This window comes from Sabethes cyaneus, chromosome 3, assembly GCF_943734655.1.
Source record: "Sabethes cyaneus chromosome 3, idSabCyanKW18_F2, whole genome shotgun sequence".
NCBI classification, from domain to species: Eukaryota; Metazoa; Arthropoda; class Insecta; order Diptera; family Culicidae; genus Sabethes; species Sabethes cyaneus.
This window is the reverse complement of record NC_071355.1, coordinates 38,714,415-38,732,429: the sequence shown is the minus strand read 5'-3', so window position 1 is coordinate 38,732,429 and position 18,015 is coordinate 38,714,415. Positions and strand designations below refer to the sequence as shown.

General features: G+C 38.3%; 1 protein-coding gene across 1 annotated transcript; it reads left to right on the top strand.

The window, feature by feature from the left end:
- The first annotated feature begins 4,453 nt into the window (after positions 1-4,453).
- Positions 4,454-17,392, top strand: LOC128739482 (tetra-peptide repeat homeobox protein 1-like). The gene is made up of 3 exons (XM_053834976.1): positions 4,454-4,468; positions 4,549-5,111; positions 17,005-17,392. Exons 1-3 carry the CDS (start codon positions 4,454-4,456, stop codon positions 17,390-17,392), a joined length of 966 nt encoding a protein of 321 aa, XP_053690951.1.
- Positions 17,393-18,015: the final 623 nt, after the last annotated feature.

The window sequence follows — 18,015 nt, the reverse complement described above, 5'->3', positions numbered from 1 at the left end:
AACAAGGAGAACATTACATAACATAGCAGAACATAACAAAACAACAAAACAAAAGAAAGACCGGAACAGACGAGAACGAAAAAAATAAAAAAAAATCTACGGAAAAGAAAGCAAAAACCGAGACAGGAAATGAAAAAAAAGGGGCTGAGGAAAAATGGGTGAAAACAGACGAATAACGAATCAGGAAACGAAAAAACGGGCAAAAAAAAAGAAAAAACAAGATAGCAAAGGAGGGAAGACGAAACAAACGGAAGAAAAGACAGAAAAAGAATAAAACGTAACAGAAAAGTTGCGAAAATGGAAGAGCGCAAAAGAGGGAAGACGGCACAGAAAGGGCACAAGAGAAATGAAATGGGAAAAGAAGACTAAAAAAAGCAAAGCCTTCCTTGGTGTTACATTCTGTTTTTATACGACAGACTTCGCAGCCAGCTGTTTGAGTGCAGGACAATTGCAGGACCAGTTGCTACGATCCTATTGACTCTATCAGCCTCTCCCAGTCGAGATTCGAACATACGACCACGACGGGACATCTGAAACAGAAAAATCGAGACAGGTGACGAAAGTCTCCTTCTCGATTTAAAAAAAAGTTGAAAAAAAACGAAAACGAAAAAAAAGGAACGAGAAAAGACGGAAAACAGGAAAGAAAATTATAGCTGTAAATATGGGGGCAGGAATGAAAACATAAGACAAACAAGATAAAACGGAAAAATATAATAGAACGTGACAGATAAGAAGGAAAATCAGAACATCGCAAGAGGAAGAACGGAACAGACGAATATGAAAAAATAGAAAAGAAGTCAACGAGACAGAAAACAACAAACAAACAAGAAGAAGAAGACAAACGGGCCTGAAAAAGAGGGAAAACGGAAGAAAAAACTAAAAACGGAACAGAAAAGACAAAAACAAAAGAAAAACTGAATTGAAAAGTGCAAAAATGGGAAAGAAAAGAGCAAAAACGAAATATAAAACAAGAAAAGTCAAAAGGGAAAAGAAGACTAGCAAGAGAGAAAAAGAAAACCGATAGAGAAAACGAGGGAAACGGGAAAAAGCTGTCAAACAGGATATAAATGGAAAAACTTCCATCTTGGGGTGGAATGGAAAATGAGACAGAAAAAGAAGAAACGAAAAGCAGGGAAAACGGATCGAAGGAAGAGGTAAAATGGAAGAGAAAATACAAAAACCGAAGAGCAAAAGGAAAAACGAGAGCCAAAATCAGAATAAACGGCGCATCTGAAACAGTAAAATCGAAACAGGCGATGGAAGGAACGAAAATCGATTAGGAAAAAGATAAAAAGAACCGGAAAAGACGAAAACTGAAAACGAAAAACGGGAGCGAAAATTACCAAAATATGTGTGAATAACAAGAGGAAAAACAGGACTGAAAATAAGCAAAACTGGGAACAACAAACGAAAAAGAAAGGCAACAATGATACAGAAAACAAGGGACAAAAAAATAAACACGAAAGAAAAAGAGGAAAGGAAATCGGAGAGGATGGTTTAGAGATAATTGACATTTCATGATTTTTATCATGATTCTGGAAAGTTTTTTCTTGCAGTGTAATTTTTTCTGAAAATACACTCAATTTCCTGCAACTTTTCCTTTAACGTCATTTTGATCAAATAAGTACTTTTCAAGATATTATTTTTTGAAAAAAAGTAATCTCATTTCTAAATACGTCCTTTTGGAAAGTTACTCTTGACGAATAAAATCAAGTTTAGTGGAAAATGAATTATTGCGTGGTATCCAACACAACCGGGAAATTTCATTCCAATCAAAAATAGTCGAATCAAACCATCTTGCTAGTTGAGCTGGAATTGCACAGAGAAAGGTAAAAGAACAAAAGTGACAGCAAAAACCAAGAAAATGGTACGAAAAGAAGGAAAATTGGAACAAAAGGAGAAAAAACTAAACAGGAGAAGAGAAAGAGTAAAGAGATAAAACGTGTGAGACAGTTAGACAAAAAATGTCCGCCCTGATTTCAAGTAAAAATGTCGTGTCTGTTGAAGTCTAATTTAACGTCCAATGCTAAGTTCAATTTTAAGTCCAAGTGCATTTCCGATTTTAAGCCTGGACACGCTAGTGCTAACAGTTCAATTTGATTATTCCTCTATTCTTGATATACAGCTTTTCCTCAGAGTGAAGCAACAACGGCTTGAATTTAGGTATATGAATAAATTGCTGTCGGTGAGCTGCTCCCAGTGGATTCAGTGTTTCGTGCTTTGCCCTAGGGAAGACCAACTATCGAATTGCTTTTATGTTTATTGTTTCCAAATGTCGGGCCAGAAAACACCCAAAAGTCGAACGTCAAGGGTGCGAAATATTGCAACTGCAGTTAAAATTCACCTTACAGTGAATTTGTAATGTCATAGTTTGAACCTAACCAGGTGTTCTTACAGATGTAGAATAGATTCCCTGACTGTCGTACCAAATTAGTTAGGTGTGTCCGTAGCAAAATTTAATTGGAATTTAGTCTGGAATCAATACCTTTCCCACCTGTTGGAGGTGAATGACTATATCTATGATTACGATAAATGCAATTAAAAAATTCTCGGCTCGGTTTTCTCTTCGAATGAAAGGCCGACAGAACGAGCGAAATGCAATATGCTCAAATACCAACCCAAAATTTTCGGGTAGCCATTTCATTGACGGTGATAAAAATTTTGAAATTTACTTTTACATCTGCAGCAGACAAAACACTGGAGGCAAACACGTTTAGATAAATCAATTTGCTCATGACTCTTCCTTCAACACTTCCAGCTATTCCACTTCTACCTCCAGTCAACAACCGTTCATCTTCTGTTGAACCAAAAGACACTGTCGTATAATTCTACTCCTTTGCGAATATGACATATGTACTGTATGATTGATAATAATCTAATGAATATTCTATCTCTCAGAACCGCATTAGACGTCTGGAAGATTTTCCAGTGCCAGTGCCTCCTAGCAAAGTGAAATCACATGAGAATAATGCTGCCATTGTTTAATTTAAATTTACTTTCAACGAACGGAGGAAATTGATTTCCAATGAAAACAATCAACTTTATGACATCGGCAGCGGCATTCCATATTGATCCAACATTCCTGAGATGCAATTTCGGAATTCTCTGCATGCACGCGAATTAAATGGATTGAATCGTTAGTCGCACCATTATGAAAGACGTATCGCAACATTTAAGACACCGTGACAAACTATTCAGAATTTCAGCAATCTGCTAAAACAGCAATTACTAATTTTGGAAGCAATTAGTAATTTTCATTCCAATGCAAAACGACTGAACGAAAAAAAACTTGCGAGCACCTATTCGAACGTTCCAGTTTTCCGCCTATTATGACACCTGCCTAGGGCTTTATCAATTTCTTTTCTAACAACTCATTTCTTCTTCGTTAGGAGACGATTAAAAGCAACGTTTGCCATATTTTCTGCTAGCATGGCTTGGTTACAGAAAATGACAAAATTCCCATCAATCCGAAGCGATTATCACACATGACGGCACGCACCCAACTGCACCACACCGTAGCCACCCTGGCATTCGAAATATGGTGCCAGGACGGAATGCTGGCACGAGCGACCCTTGCTACCCGTAACGGCAGGGCATGAGTCTACACCGGTGCCGGGTTCGATTGTCCGTAACAAGGTTTTCTTAACAAAAAACTTTCTACATGATTTTTCCTAATGAAAACAGTAGCAAAAGCAACAAACTAAGTTCTAGTTCGCATCGGCAACTACTCTCGAAATTAGAATCTCATAAAATGTTGCCAATAGTTGCCAACTGATGGATGGACATCGTTACGACACCGCTCGCAGCGGGCTTTGGAGTTGCGATTGAACCCTTTTTTGTGCGATATGCACGCAAGGCGCTTTCTTTGATAGCTACGAGAAAGGAGTGCAACGGTGTAAAACGAGCTCATGCTTCCCATCAATATTTTCAAAACATCCCAATAAATACAACTAACAATTTAAAACAAGATTTGTTAACTGTCATTAAGGATTAAACTTTTTCTAAAAAAATTTACCCCAAATCACTGCCACTAGATCAACCAGGTACAACGAGAAAAACTGCGCGTCACGATGCGTAAGTCCGCCAGCTCTCGAACTGTATCACCGCCCGGCAGGGCGTTCGAGTTTTCCGCTTTTCCAAGCAATTGGACTTACGTCTTTTGAAACAGCAAACGACGGGTACACGATGGGTACAGAAAAAGGGCAGAGAAATGATTTATGGCCATCGGCAACTCGAACCGGACCACGCTCTGGCTAGCTGGCTGGCTGGCTGGCAGGGGTCTGCGACGGACGAATTTGGTCCTAGCATTACATGATGACATCTCCGACTGCGGCCGCTGGACGCTGCTCTAGTGCTCCCATTCCAGTATAAAAGTAGGTGAACATTATCAAATTATCGGTCAGAATTGCAAAGTGCTTCGGCTAGTGTTGTGACTCAGTGGTCAGTAACAGTCATGAAGCTGCTAGTTGTAAGTGTTTTCTAGTGCAAATTTTCTAGTGCTGTGGAATAGTTTTTAGTTGATATTCTTTGTTTTATTCTTGGATAAAGGTTTTCAGAGTGTTTATTGTGGTACTGTTGGCAGCAGTGCAAGGAATCACTTCGTCACCTCCAAAGTACGCCTATAAACGAGCTATCTATGGAGGAATCGGAGGAATCGGTTACGGAGGTCTGGGATACGGGGGATATGGGGGATATGGATATGGAGGATTGGGAATTCCCGCCATTTCTTCTGGATTAGGAGCGGCCATTGGAGGTCCTCTGATTGCTCCTGCCATTGCCGCACCCGCCATTGCTGCACCAGCCATTGCGGCACCGGCGCTGGCAGCTCCGTCCATTTCACTTGCCCCAACAATCACACGAAACATTCATACGCACACCACGAACACGGTATCCCAACCGGTACCGGTTCCGGTACCGACTCCGTATGCCGTTCCTGTAACGCGAAACGTTCCCGTTCCAGTGCAAGTGCCCGTGCCTGTGCCTGTGGATAGACCTTATCCGCAGCCAGTTCCCGTGCCGGTCCACATACCGCGACCATATCCGGTACACGTTCCCGTAGATCGGCCAGTGGCCGTTCCTGTACCGCAACCGTTCCCGGTCACTGTCACCAGGTAAGTTTAGGTGTTTAGGTGATTAGGTGTTATACATAATTTCATAGATCAAAGTAAACATCCCAAGCGACAATTTGGGTTTTATTAAACTCTTATGATGGCTTTTGTGACCAATATTGATCAGGAAACCGCATTAAGAGTGCAATAAAACTTGCGTTGTTGCTTGGGATTACTTCAATGAACGATGGTTTGTCACTATAAATTGTGGAATATTATTTGGATACTGCAGCAATACTTTACAAAAGTGAAATTACAAAAGGGATTTTTAGTAAAATTATAGACTTGCTTAAAGTCTTCGGTTGCTATCAGTAGTGTGTGTATTGATGTAAGACGACTTGAAATGCATGGACCACAACAGAAACAAAAGTATGTTCCTATTTAATAATAGTAAGTAGTGATCATCTTCAAAAATGGAACTTGATGAAAATCTCTGAGTCTGCATTAGAATTTTTTCTGCACTAAAATCAAAACATTGAAGAAATAGTTTTTTTACTGGTGAGCGCTGAACTAAAGTTTTACTGTTTTCAGCTAGCTTTTCGTAATTAAACACTCTAAACACTCTATTTCTGCTGATTGTGGGATGCGCATCCCATATCATTATATTTACAATCCTTCAAAGCATCTTTGCGTTCAGACTCGAGTTGTTAAGTAGGGGAAAGGGGAAAGTGGAATATTGTTTTTTTTTGCATACCTTCAGAAGTCTACTGATCATTCAGCAAATTTTACAGGAAACGCAATTATGTAGAAAACTCTATAAAAAATTCCATTCAATTATTTTCTCCAAACTAAGCGTTCTAATGTGCAGGGTATAAAGTGATTCAACATGAGAATGCATAAAAAGCTCAAGTGATTTCAAAATATACGATTTATTTATATCAATGTACATACATAGATCACTATGATTTCATATATAATTTATCTGCAATCCCCAAAACGTTCCGCAACATAGTGGTCTATATCCGTGGGATTTGTAAATGTCAATAAATGATGCAAAACCTCTATAAAATTGGTATTGGTGAAAGAGTATGACGACTGGAACCAACGGGAGTTCTAAATAACTACCTAAGCAACTATGTAAGTTTTATTGTACTCTTATGGTGGTCTTCAAGATCAATTTTGGTCTTAAATACCATCATAAGAGTGTAATAAAACCCAAATTGTTACTTGGGTAGTATTTCATAACAAAATCTCCTTCGCGTTTTGTTATAAACTTGGTCTCGCTAGTAGTTAAAATAACAAAAATTGTAACAAAATCTGCTCAAAGCATTGTGATATAATTTGATCTAGTTTATATCAAGATGAGTTATAAAAATCAATATTCTATCCTACTGTATAACCAAATTGTCACAAAGCGTGTTATAATTCACAATTTTTATGACACACAATGCAAAACTAGTTATTCCCTAATATTTTAGTTTGTTGTCATACGCGATCAATCCAAGTGAGCTAAGATTTATTTAAATGCTTTTTATCTTTAAGAAGTCCTACCAGCCTACGTTTTTTCGTGCGACGAAGAAGAAAATGTCGACTAATCGTTTCAATTTCCGTCATTCATAAATGAAAATAACTCACACAAGGCATTGTCGTTATTCTACAGCCAGGAAAACTTGCCTGACCTGCAGACATTTTGCAGAATATCATTTGTCATGCCGTCCTACACAAATACATGTGCGTTAGCTTCGTAAACATTGTTGATGGACGGGTTTTAAAACGGTACGACGAATTTAAGGAATAAATTCAGTTGCGTAATTTCAATAATATGCTTTAATAATCGCTTTTCAGTGATTTCACGGATCGGAAGGTAAGTGTGTGTTAGTCAAACCAGCACAAGAACTTAGGGATTATTCATTAAATTCATCCAACAAATGATAAAAATTAGAATGGCTTTACTTACTACAACGGGCATTGGAAATAAACCCTATAACAAAGTTTGATAGCAATATCAACTTGTGCTACAATTCTGTAACATTTCTGTTAGAATCAAACTATCGGGAAAATCCGTTAGTTTGCATGAGGAATCGTTCAAACGAACGGGGGTCCACTGTACATCTATGCAAAAGGGTGCGATTTTTACAAAAATCTCATTTTAGATAAAAAATGGTCAATAGATCACTATAATTCGGAACGGCTCATACTGCCGTTTAACAAGCAACCGCTACAAGATCAACTTTGCTTAGTGCGCCATATTGTATTGCTTCGCCCCGCTTATAGTCTATTTATATAAGAGGCTTATGTCTGTACCGAAAACCAGGTCTCTGACCGATTCAACGCTCGACTCAACTGCTTGAATAGACTACTCGATTCAACTGCTCGACTCGACTGCTCGACTCAACTGCTCGACTCGACTGCTCGGTTCAACTGCCCAACTCGACTGCTCGACTCAACTGCTCGGCTGGACTGCTTAACTGAACAGCTTGATTTAACTGCCCGACTAGACTGCTCAATTCAACTGCACGACTCGACTCGACTACTCTACTCAACTGCTCGAATGAACTGCTCGACTCAACTTTTCGGCTTAAACGCTCGACCCGACTGCTTGACTAAACCATTCGATTCGACTGCTCGACTCAAGTGCTCGACTAGACTACTCGACCTAACTGCTCGACTAGACTGATCGATTTAACTGCTCGACTTCACTGCTCGACTTCACTACTCGACTCGACCACTCCATTCAACTGCTCGATCGGACTGCTTGACTGAACAGCTCGATTTAACTGTTCGACTCGACTGCTCGACCCTACTGTTTGACTCGATTGCTTGATTCGCCTGCTCAACTCGATTGCTTGTCACGATATCAAATTGTCGGTGTTAAATCAAACCGGACCAAGTCGCAAAATTTTAAAAAATGAGTTAATGGTGGCAAACGATCAAGAATTTTCTAAGCAACATTTTACTCTAATCAGACTACATAAATGTTGCAAACAGCCAGAGTTAGTAGATAATTTCGAACGCAGCAAACTTTGAATGCGTTTTTCTCGAATTCAGAAATTTGCCACTCAGTTCTGTCTGACTTAACACCGACCATATGAATCGGTTTGCGGCAGACTAAAGAATCTGACTAAAGAAATGACACTGGAGCTCATTTTCAGTTCGTCGAAACCAAGTGCGCATGAATCTCGATGAAACCTTCTGAATCTTTTGCTCGAAAACTTGCGGAGTATCAGTCGATGAACACGGCTGAAAATAATGACTGCAAGCAAATGGCAACAAATATCATCGTATCATCACGAAATCGATCCGTGCTGCCTAACGAAAACACCAGGCAATCAAATTTGTATCGTACAGTTCATAAAATCGCCTAAATGTTGAACTCGAAAAAATATTGTTCGAACTTTTCCTAGCAACTTTGAACAGAGTCACGCACAACAATCATCGTTGAGCACATCAGGTTTAATGATGACAGGAGGCCGCGAGTGACTGAGCTCCAGTGTCTTTTCTTTAGTCAGATTCTTTACGGCAGACAATAAACGGTTCAGAGCCACTCACACAAAAGACCCATATTGCCCGCCTATAGAATCAGGACAGTGGAGATAATGTTTTTATTCAGTTAATTAAAATCCAATATGACCATAAAAACTATTTGTTTCAGCTTCCGGCTGACTCTTTTATGTACAGCAACTTAGAGCTATATTATGCAATATAAGAACTCAAAGAACTAATACAAAGATTAAACATCTTCGCAAACACTGGCCAATGAAATATATCCGCAGTTTTCTGAATTCTTAACAGACATTTATATTGTCCGGATCGTAAGATTTTCGCTCAGCTAGTCGTGCAGTTAAATCAAGCTGTTCTGTCAAGCAGTCCAGCCGAGCAGTTGAGTCGAGCAGTCGAGTCGAGCAGTTGAGTCGAGCGTCGAATCGAACAGTTGAGTCGAGCAGTCTAGTCGAGTAGATGAATCATGCTGTGCAGTCAAGTAGTCCAGTCGAGCAGTAGAATCGAAAAGTCCAGTCGAGCATTTCAATCATGCAGTTAAGTCGAGCAGTCGGGTCGAGTAGTAAGTTAAGCAAATGTGTCAAGTAGTCGAATCGAGTAGTTAAGTCGAGTACTCCACTCGAGCTGTTTAGTCAAGCAGTCAAGTCGATCTGTTCAATCAAGCAGTTGAGTCGAGCAGTCGAATCGACCAGTCCAGTCGAGCAGTTTAGTCAACCAGTTGAGCAGTCGAGCAGTTCAGCAGTCGACCAGAGAGGTGACTGAGAATACAAGCCATTGCTACTTGACGTCCTGTCAGGGACCTGTTTTTAGCTACCAATAAGCCTCTCATGATGTCCTGTCAGAGACCTGGTTTTCGGAACAGACATAAGCCTCTTATATAATAAATTATATAAATAGATTATTACTCTTTATTTAAGAGGTTTTCAGCCTGCGGCTAGTTCGCCGCTTCAGTCTTGTTGGAAAACCATGTTCAAGCATAATCGGCAACAGCTCATTTCGTTAAACTGAATCATACGCTGCCTTAAAGTCTATCAACGCAAGTTGAATTCCCGGAATTTATCTGGTTGATCCGTCGTGGAGCGTCGCTCTCGAAAACCACACTGGTATTTACCAACAAAGGTTTCTTGCAACGGTTTCAGTCTGACAAACAGGATGCGTGAGAGAATTTTGTATCCAGAATTGAGACTTTCTAACCAGTCCGTAGGTTCCTCCTCAGTCCTTAGATTTAGTATAACCTGATGGATTCCACAAAACAGCCGTTCGCTTCCAACTTTCAAAAGTTCGGCAGAGATGCCGTCCTTTCCAGCTGCTTTTACGTTTTACCTTTGTTATACTATAACAAAGGTTTAGGAATTGGTTGAAAAACACGAAATTGTTCCGAGGCCCGGAGGGCCGAGCCACATATACCAATCGACAGGGTTCGACGAACTGAGCAATGTCTGTGTGTGTGTGTGTGTGTGTGTGTGTATGTGTGTATGTATGTGCGGGGCGCAACTTTTCTATCGCCTGTTTCTCGAAGATGGCTGAACGGATTTGTTCGCTATTACTTTTGTTTGAAAGGTATTATTGCCTAGTACATCACTATTGAATTGTTTCATGGTCCGACTTTTCGTTTGAAAGTTATAAGCAAAAATGTGAAAATTACGTGACACGATTTTCTCCGGAACCAAATGACCGATTTCAACGATCTTAGTATCGAATTAAAGCTCTTGTTAAGGATAAATTTTTCGGATAAATTTTATTGAAAACAAACGAGTAGTTTAAAAGTTATGCTTAAAAAACCTGTTTTGACAAGGTAATAATTATCGCCTGTTTCTTAGAGATGGCTAAACCGATTCAGGCGCTTTTAGTCTCATTTGAAAGGTAACATAGCCTAATAGATCACTATTGATTTGTTTTTTGATTGGACGTTTAATTTGAAAGTTATGAGCAATTGAAAACAACACATTAAAATTTACAATAATTTATAACGATTTCAGCTAAGATAGTTTATCTAGTTTGAATTATTTTGGCATCAAATTAGAGATTTTAATGCTGCAAATATATCTGCAAAATTTTAGAAGAATCGGTTTTGCCGATCAAAAGATATTAACCCTCCAACACTCGCGCCAACTTTGTAATACGGTTACTCGCGCGCACAATGGCCCAAAGCCAAAAAGACATGCGCACTAGAGTTTTGACTGAAAAAACTTGGTTTTAGGTTTATGAAACCTTCGGAACAATTTCTTGAAATTGAAAGTTCTATCATCTGGTGCAATTTAAATTTTGATTAACCCCCCTAAAAGTGAAATAAAAAAAAATATTTTTCTTCAGTTTCAATATAACACATTGATGTGTTCTGCAAAGTTTTAGAACATATTATTACAAGAAATTTTGTAGAACACAGTAACCTTCTATCTATTCAGCGAAGATAGAAAAATCTTATTTATTGTTTATGAATTCGTAAAATCAGTATTTTATATTTTAGCTCTTTTTGTAATTGTTGTATGACTTTTTCATGTATTATAAAATTGTACAAATAGTAAAAATACACAACTTTGCTGAATATAGTGTACCTCTATGTTTGTTTGTTTAGGTACTGTAGAACTTTTATTATAAAAAATACCTTAATTTTGACTCCAAATTACTCGACTACCAACAGATAAATTTTAAACATTTTACATTTGCTGATAGTTTTGCTGCATACAGACACCATTTTTCCATAAGAAGAAACGAGAGAAAATTCCAGTTGGGATTAATTGCGGTACACTTCACATGCTGATTGCTTCGTTTCTGTGATGTCAGTTTATGCTGATCTATTTTCCCAACAATTTAAAGCATTAATGCATTGAATAATTATGACATTTTCCTCATAACAAGTTAATTGAAGAATATACGTACGTTAGTTAAACAGCGATTTGTAACTTTATAACAATATGGCATTCAAAAACCTACACGTGTTGTACAAAATGCAACAGCGTGAAGGTTAATAAAAATTGATGAAGTTTATTTAAGAAAATTTTATTAATGTCAATCAAAAAGAGTGGCATTACAGGAATTTATGCATAGTTCAAAAACCTACAAACTAGACCTATACTAGGCAATGTATATGTTAAATAATAATATTTCCTCTTACAACTTACTTTTACTTGCACTTACTCAAATTAGTAACAACCAACTTACCCTTACTCAGTAATTTCATGAAAAAAGGATCTATAAAATTTTATAAGTGCTCCTATTTTGTTCAAATTGTGAACACTTATTCAATTTCCAACAATTTTATGAAAACCAACGAACTACGTAACGTTAACCAATAGATGAATTATGTTCCGAAGACGTGTCGATTTCTATCTCAAATAGCAAGTAAGACCGTATAACAAAGGTTCCTTTCACCACTAGGTGGATTAAATCGGGTTTTTACCTTTGTTATACTATAACAAAGGTTTAAAAATTGGTCGAAAAACACGAAATTGATCCGAGGCTCGGAGGGCCAAGTCACATATACCAATCGATAGGGTTCGACGATTTGAGCAATGTCTGTGTGTGTGTGTGTGTGTGTGTGTATGTATGTAATGATTTTTTCTATCGCCTGTTTCTCAGAGATGGCTGAACCGAATCGTTCGCTATTACTTTTGTTTGAAAGGTATTATTGTCTAGTAGATCACTATTGAGTTGTTTCGTGATACGACGTTTCGTTTAAAAGTTATAAGCAAAAATGTAAAAAATACGTGACACAGGTTTCTCCGGAACTATATGCCCGATTTCAACGATCTTAGTATCAAGTGAAAGCCCTTATTAAAGCTAAATTGTTCAGGAATTTTCAATTGAAAACAAACAAGTAGTTTAAAAGTTATACTTAAAAAACCTGTTTTGACAAGGTAATAATTATCGCCTGTTTCTTAGAGATGGCCAAACCGATTTATGCGCTATTAGTCTCATTTGAAAGATAATATATCCTAATAGATCACTATTGAATGATTTTTTGATTGGACGTTTAATTTGAAAGTTATGAGCAACCGTATACACCACACCAAAATTACCAATGATTTATAATGATTTTAACCAAGATAATTTACCTAATTTTAATTATTTTAATATCAAACGAGAGGTTTTCACACTACGAATATATATGCAAAATTTCATAAGAATTGGTTCTACCGATCAAAAGATATTAACCCTCGAACACTCGCGCCAACTATATTAACACGGTTACTTGCGCGCACAATAGCCCAAAACCGAAGAAAATGTGTGCGCTAGAGTTTTGACTAGGAAAACTTGGTTTTAGGTTTATCGAACCTTTGGAAGAGTTTCTAGAAATTGAAAGCTCTATCGTCTGGTGGATTTAAATTTGGATTAATCCCCCTAAAAGTGAAATAAAAAAATTTTTTTTCAGTGTCAATATTACACATTGATGTGTTCTGCAAAGTTATAGAGCATATTATTACAAGAAATTTTGCTAAAGACAGTAACCTTCTGCAGCGAAGATAGAAAAATCTTATTTATTGTATATGAATTTGTAAAATCAGTTTTTTTATTTTTGCTCCTTTTGTAATTGTTACATGACTTTTTTGTGTAATACAAAATTATACAAATAGTAAAAATACACAACTTTTCTGAAAATAGTATACCTGTATGTTTGTTTGTTTAGGAACTGTAGAACTTTGATTATAAAGAATACCCTAGTTTTGACTCCGAATTACTCGACCAGCAGACGGATACATTTTAAACATTTTACATTGGCTGATAGTTTTGCTGCATACATTTTCCCAACAATTTAAATTATTAATGCATTGAATAATTATGACATTTTGCTCACAATAAGTTAGTTGAAGAATATACGTTAGTTAAACAACGATTTGTAACTTTATAATAATATGGCGTTGAAAAACCTACACGTGTTGTACAAAATACAACAGCGTGAGTAACCGAAGATTAATAAAAATTGATGAAAATTATTCAAGAAAACTCTATTGATGTGATTCAAATAGAATGGCATTACAGGAAACTATGCATAGTTCAAAAACTAGATCTTTACTAGACAATATATGTTAAAGAATAAGATTTCCTCTTACAACTTACTTTTATTTGCACTTACTCAGATTAATAACAACTTACTTATCCTTACTCAGCAATTTCATGAAAAAAGGATCTATCAAAATTTAAAAAAGTTCCTATTTTGTTCAAATTTTGTAAACTTATTCAATTTTCAAAAATTTTATGTAAACCAACGCACTACGCAATGATAACCAATAGATGAATTATGTTCCGAAGACGTGTCGATTTCTATCTCAAATAGCAAGTAAGACCGTATAACAAAGGTTTCTTTCACCACTAGGTGGATTAAATCGGGTTTTTAGCTCTCTCGCTGCTTTTCTAACTTCGTCCAGAGTTGGTGGATTCACAGCTTGTCCATCATCCTCAATCGTCATCCTATTTCTGCTGACCTCTCCATCTTGTGTTGTCTCCAACGCCTAGCCACCTTCGATCTTCCGGTAAACAGGTTCTCGTTCTTGTCGTTGCACATAACAAGAATTGGCACGGTTCGGTTCATAATTCCGTTGATCGTATTAAAGAAGCTTCTCGTATCGTGTCTCTCGAAGGAATTCTCCGCCTCCGCAAGAACTCGATCCCAGTGCTGGCTTTTCTTACGACAGCGAAGTCTCGTTTCGGTAGCTCTAGCATCTCGGTATCTCTTTCCACTCTGGCGTGTCACCTTTGTAGCCAATATGTGACTTCTGGCTCGATTTTTCTCGTCAGTCACTCCCCAGGTAACCAATAAGCGTTAAAATAAGCAGTAAATCAGTCGTTTATTAGCATCCCTGGCGTTTTATACTGCAGGTTGTTGTTTATCAGCTGTTTAACTGCATAACTGTTGTAAATTGGCATCCACAATTCTATTTAAATTCTTCTTGTTGGTAACTAGCTGCAAATAAGCATTGTCAGCACTATAAGAGGGCTAGCAGTAAAGTAGCCGCATATTTTTCCGAAATAGCACTTAAGTAGCATTTAAGGCAACTTAAATGCTTATTGGCTTGCTTTTAAATTGCATTGGAAATGCTTATTGGTTACCTGGGTCGTTGGCACTCTGCGTCAAACAACTCATCACTGGAAGCACTGCAGCAGTAGTCGTACCCAATACTTTTCGCGCTGTAATGCTGATCGCGTCGTGGATGTGCCCCCATTGTTTGTTCACATTCGCTCCAAGTTGTTCACCGATCCGCTCTTCAGTTTTCTAAGAGTACTCTGCAGCAACTCCTCCCGCTAATAACCGCCGAATGTTCAGTCGTATCTTCCTCGTTGGCTTCGATTCGAATACGTTGGACAACCGGGCGCGGTTCTTGCTGAGTCCGAGATAGTGCTCCGAGACGACATTTGGTCCCCGGAAGGATCGCACGTCACGACATCAGAAAAGTGCCGGCCATCAGCCAGAACGTAGTCGATCTGAGAGTAGGACTCTTAGGACGATTAGGGTGTTTCCAGGTGTGCTTCCGAATGTTCCATCGTGCAAAACAGGTACTAGAGATAATCATAGTAGTCTTTCCAGGATACCCACGCGTGCCTGTTTCAAGAAGAGTCTTGACAAGTACCAAGTTTCCAATAATCTTTGTCCTTTTTCTTTTGCCTGGATCGATACCGATTGTTCCGTTGAAGTTCCTTGCCTGAATATCTCCTAGCATAAGGTTTTTAAGTATACTGCCTTACTAGGGCTGCGCTGCTTAGTCTCGCGAACAGGGCTGCCGTCTTAGGTATAGTTCGCAAGACACAGCGTTTTATAAGTCAGTGTTTTCTTGTATCCTCCATGTTGTGGGTTTCAAAGGAAAAAGCAAAAAGAAATAATGTTGCATTTCAATGCTTTCACTTGCATACCGATTACGAGGCAGCAATGCAATAGGTTATCACTATGTCATATTGCAAAGCATCGCGATCGAGATAGAAAGTAACAACTTGGAAGATTTTTAAGTTATTAGTAAAACATTGTTCTCAGACTTAATCCAATCACAAATATCGTTCATAAAAAGTACGAAAATTAATGGTCCTAGGATACTGCCTTGAGATACTTTTGATATCATATTCGATCTGGATTTTAAAATAGCATTTAATTCCTTGAATATTCACGACAGCGGGCCAGCTAATCTAATCATCAACTTACTTCTTACAGGGTTCTCTCATTCCGTTTTAATTTTAAGACATTTTGAGACCCTTTGTTCAAATTGCTGATAAAGTATTGTCTTTAACCAGCCGACTTGCGATAAAAACATATTTTATTGTATGCCTCTATCACCAACAACTAGCGCTTGTGAAAGCCAGTGTGTATCAAAACTCAAAACATATTCTCACCTAACGTTATCATTCTCAGTAGTGTGAAGGGACATACATTTGTCCTATAATTTTGTTATCGTGATACATTCTGGTTGCAACGTATGTTTGTTTTATAGGCACAGAATAACTGGCTTATCGCTCTTCGTTTTTGTCGGTTATTTCTGCGTATAAACAATGATATTTTGGTTCCCTGAACATAACCGAATAAAAATGTGGCAAAACTTCCGTACGGCTATAGCAAATGGACTACCGATTAATTGAAAACAGATGTTTTCAAACAGATGAGACAAAATCAATTTGAAATATTCTATTAAGAAAATCCGTGAATCTGAATAAAGCAGAATAAAAACACTGCAATCCAGTCATTTAGGGTTTTTTTGCGACACTCCAGACCCGAATTATAGTTTGTTCTATGCGTCCAGCTTACTTAGCCAGGCTTTAAACCAATTTTGAGAACGTCTGACCATCGACAGAAAATCTGAAAATGGTAAACCAGTAAAGGAAGCTAATCCTAAGACTCGTTCGGAAGATATGACACTTTTTAAACGAAAGCTAAAGCTACCATTGAGCGATAAATTGAAATTTGCCAGTATTCAGACGCTCAAAGGATTACCGACAAAGAGTCCAGTACCAAATGAACTGAAGACGAGTTAGTGATACGGCACAAGCTACTTCATCTCTAAAGCGCTAATGATGATGATGATTATAAATGCTCAGGATTCAATCAATTGTGCCATCAATTGTATGCTAAGTTTTAACGACTATATTCAACTTTCAACAAATATTTATTCTTGTCATTAATAGCAGGCAATTAAAAACTTTGTAAATTGCACAAACATAGCCTTAAATAATTCATGGCATAAAAAGAAAAACTTTTTAATTACAAATCAAGTCTTTCAAAGAAAATAATAATTAATAGAACCCTCAAAGCAGTTTAACTGCGTTCGAGTAAAACAATGTCAATCTCTTCATCCTGCCAAATATTCCTTCTTATATCTTAAAACTTTTTGAAACAACTTGCACAACTCATATTATTAGGATTAAATGCCTCTTACCTTTCATTTTTTTAAATCTTAATCGATGAAAGTCTCACAGTTCTGATTCTTTCAAATATTAAAAATCTAATGTCATAATTTCTTTTACTTCTTCCAAAATCCAGAACCGTCCCGGTGACCGTTCCGCAACCGGTCCCGGTTCCCCAACCAGTTCCCGTTCCACAACCTATCCCAGTGCCACAGCCCGTTCCAGTACCACAACCTATTCCGTACCCGGTTCCAGCGCCGGCACCAGCAATCGCCTATGCTCCATCGTATGCGCCAGCCATTGCTGCTGCACCAGCCATCGCACCGGCCATCGCACCAGCCATCGGACCGAGCATCGGTCCCATCATAAGTGGCGGAGGAGGTCTCATCGGTGACGGCATCATTAGCGGAGGCGTCCTCGGAGGGCAAATCATCGGCAGCGGGGCTCCACTGTTGTCCTCCGGCATCGGCGGTCTGCACGGCATCGGCCTGTCAGGCTTTGGACTAAAGAAATACATCAGATAAAGCAAGCTGGAAAGCACCCAGATAGATAGCTATCAATTGCGAAAGAGCTATACATTCATATAAACCTATACAGTCAGTCAGTTAATTACAACTAGAGATTACGTTATTACTTTTATTACGTCAGAATCGACGAGCCTCTTTAGAGCAGCGAGAAATGCAGTGCAAAACTAGGTCTTAAGTCAATTCGGCCATCCGCTGCGTAAGCTTTCGTGTTGCGCCAATACCATTTTAGAAGCTTATTTTGCTAGACATTAGATACCTAGATAAATACTGTGTGAGAACGAAAGGAGCGACGGATAACTGCGAAGGAAATATACAAAGTGCGAGCACAGTGTCACCACGAGTGACACGATTGAAAATGGAAACAAGCGAGTTTTTGTGTTTGTAGGACTTTTTTTCGCCCTTCTATGGTCAATCGCCTCGGGTTGTGCAACATCCCACAAAACAACGAACGGGGCCTGCCTGTCCCTGTAGGTGCCCAGCCGAGACTCTGTGACTGTGACTAGAGTGCAGTGCTGATTATGCGGAGCTAGCTAATTGACCACTCTCCGGTGCCTTTATATCACGGTCCGATCTGTTTCACTATTTCCACTATTGCTAAACGGTTTAAATTTCGATTTCAG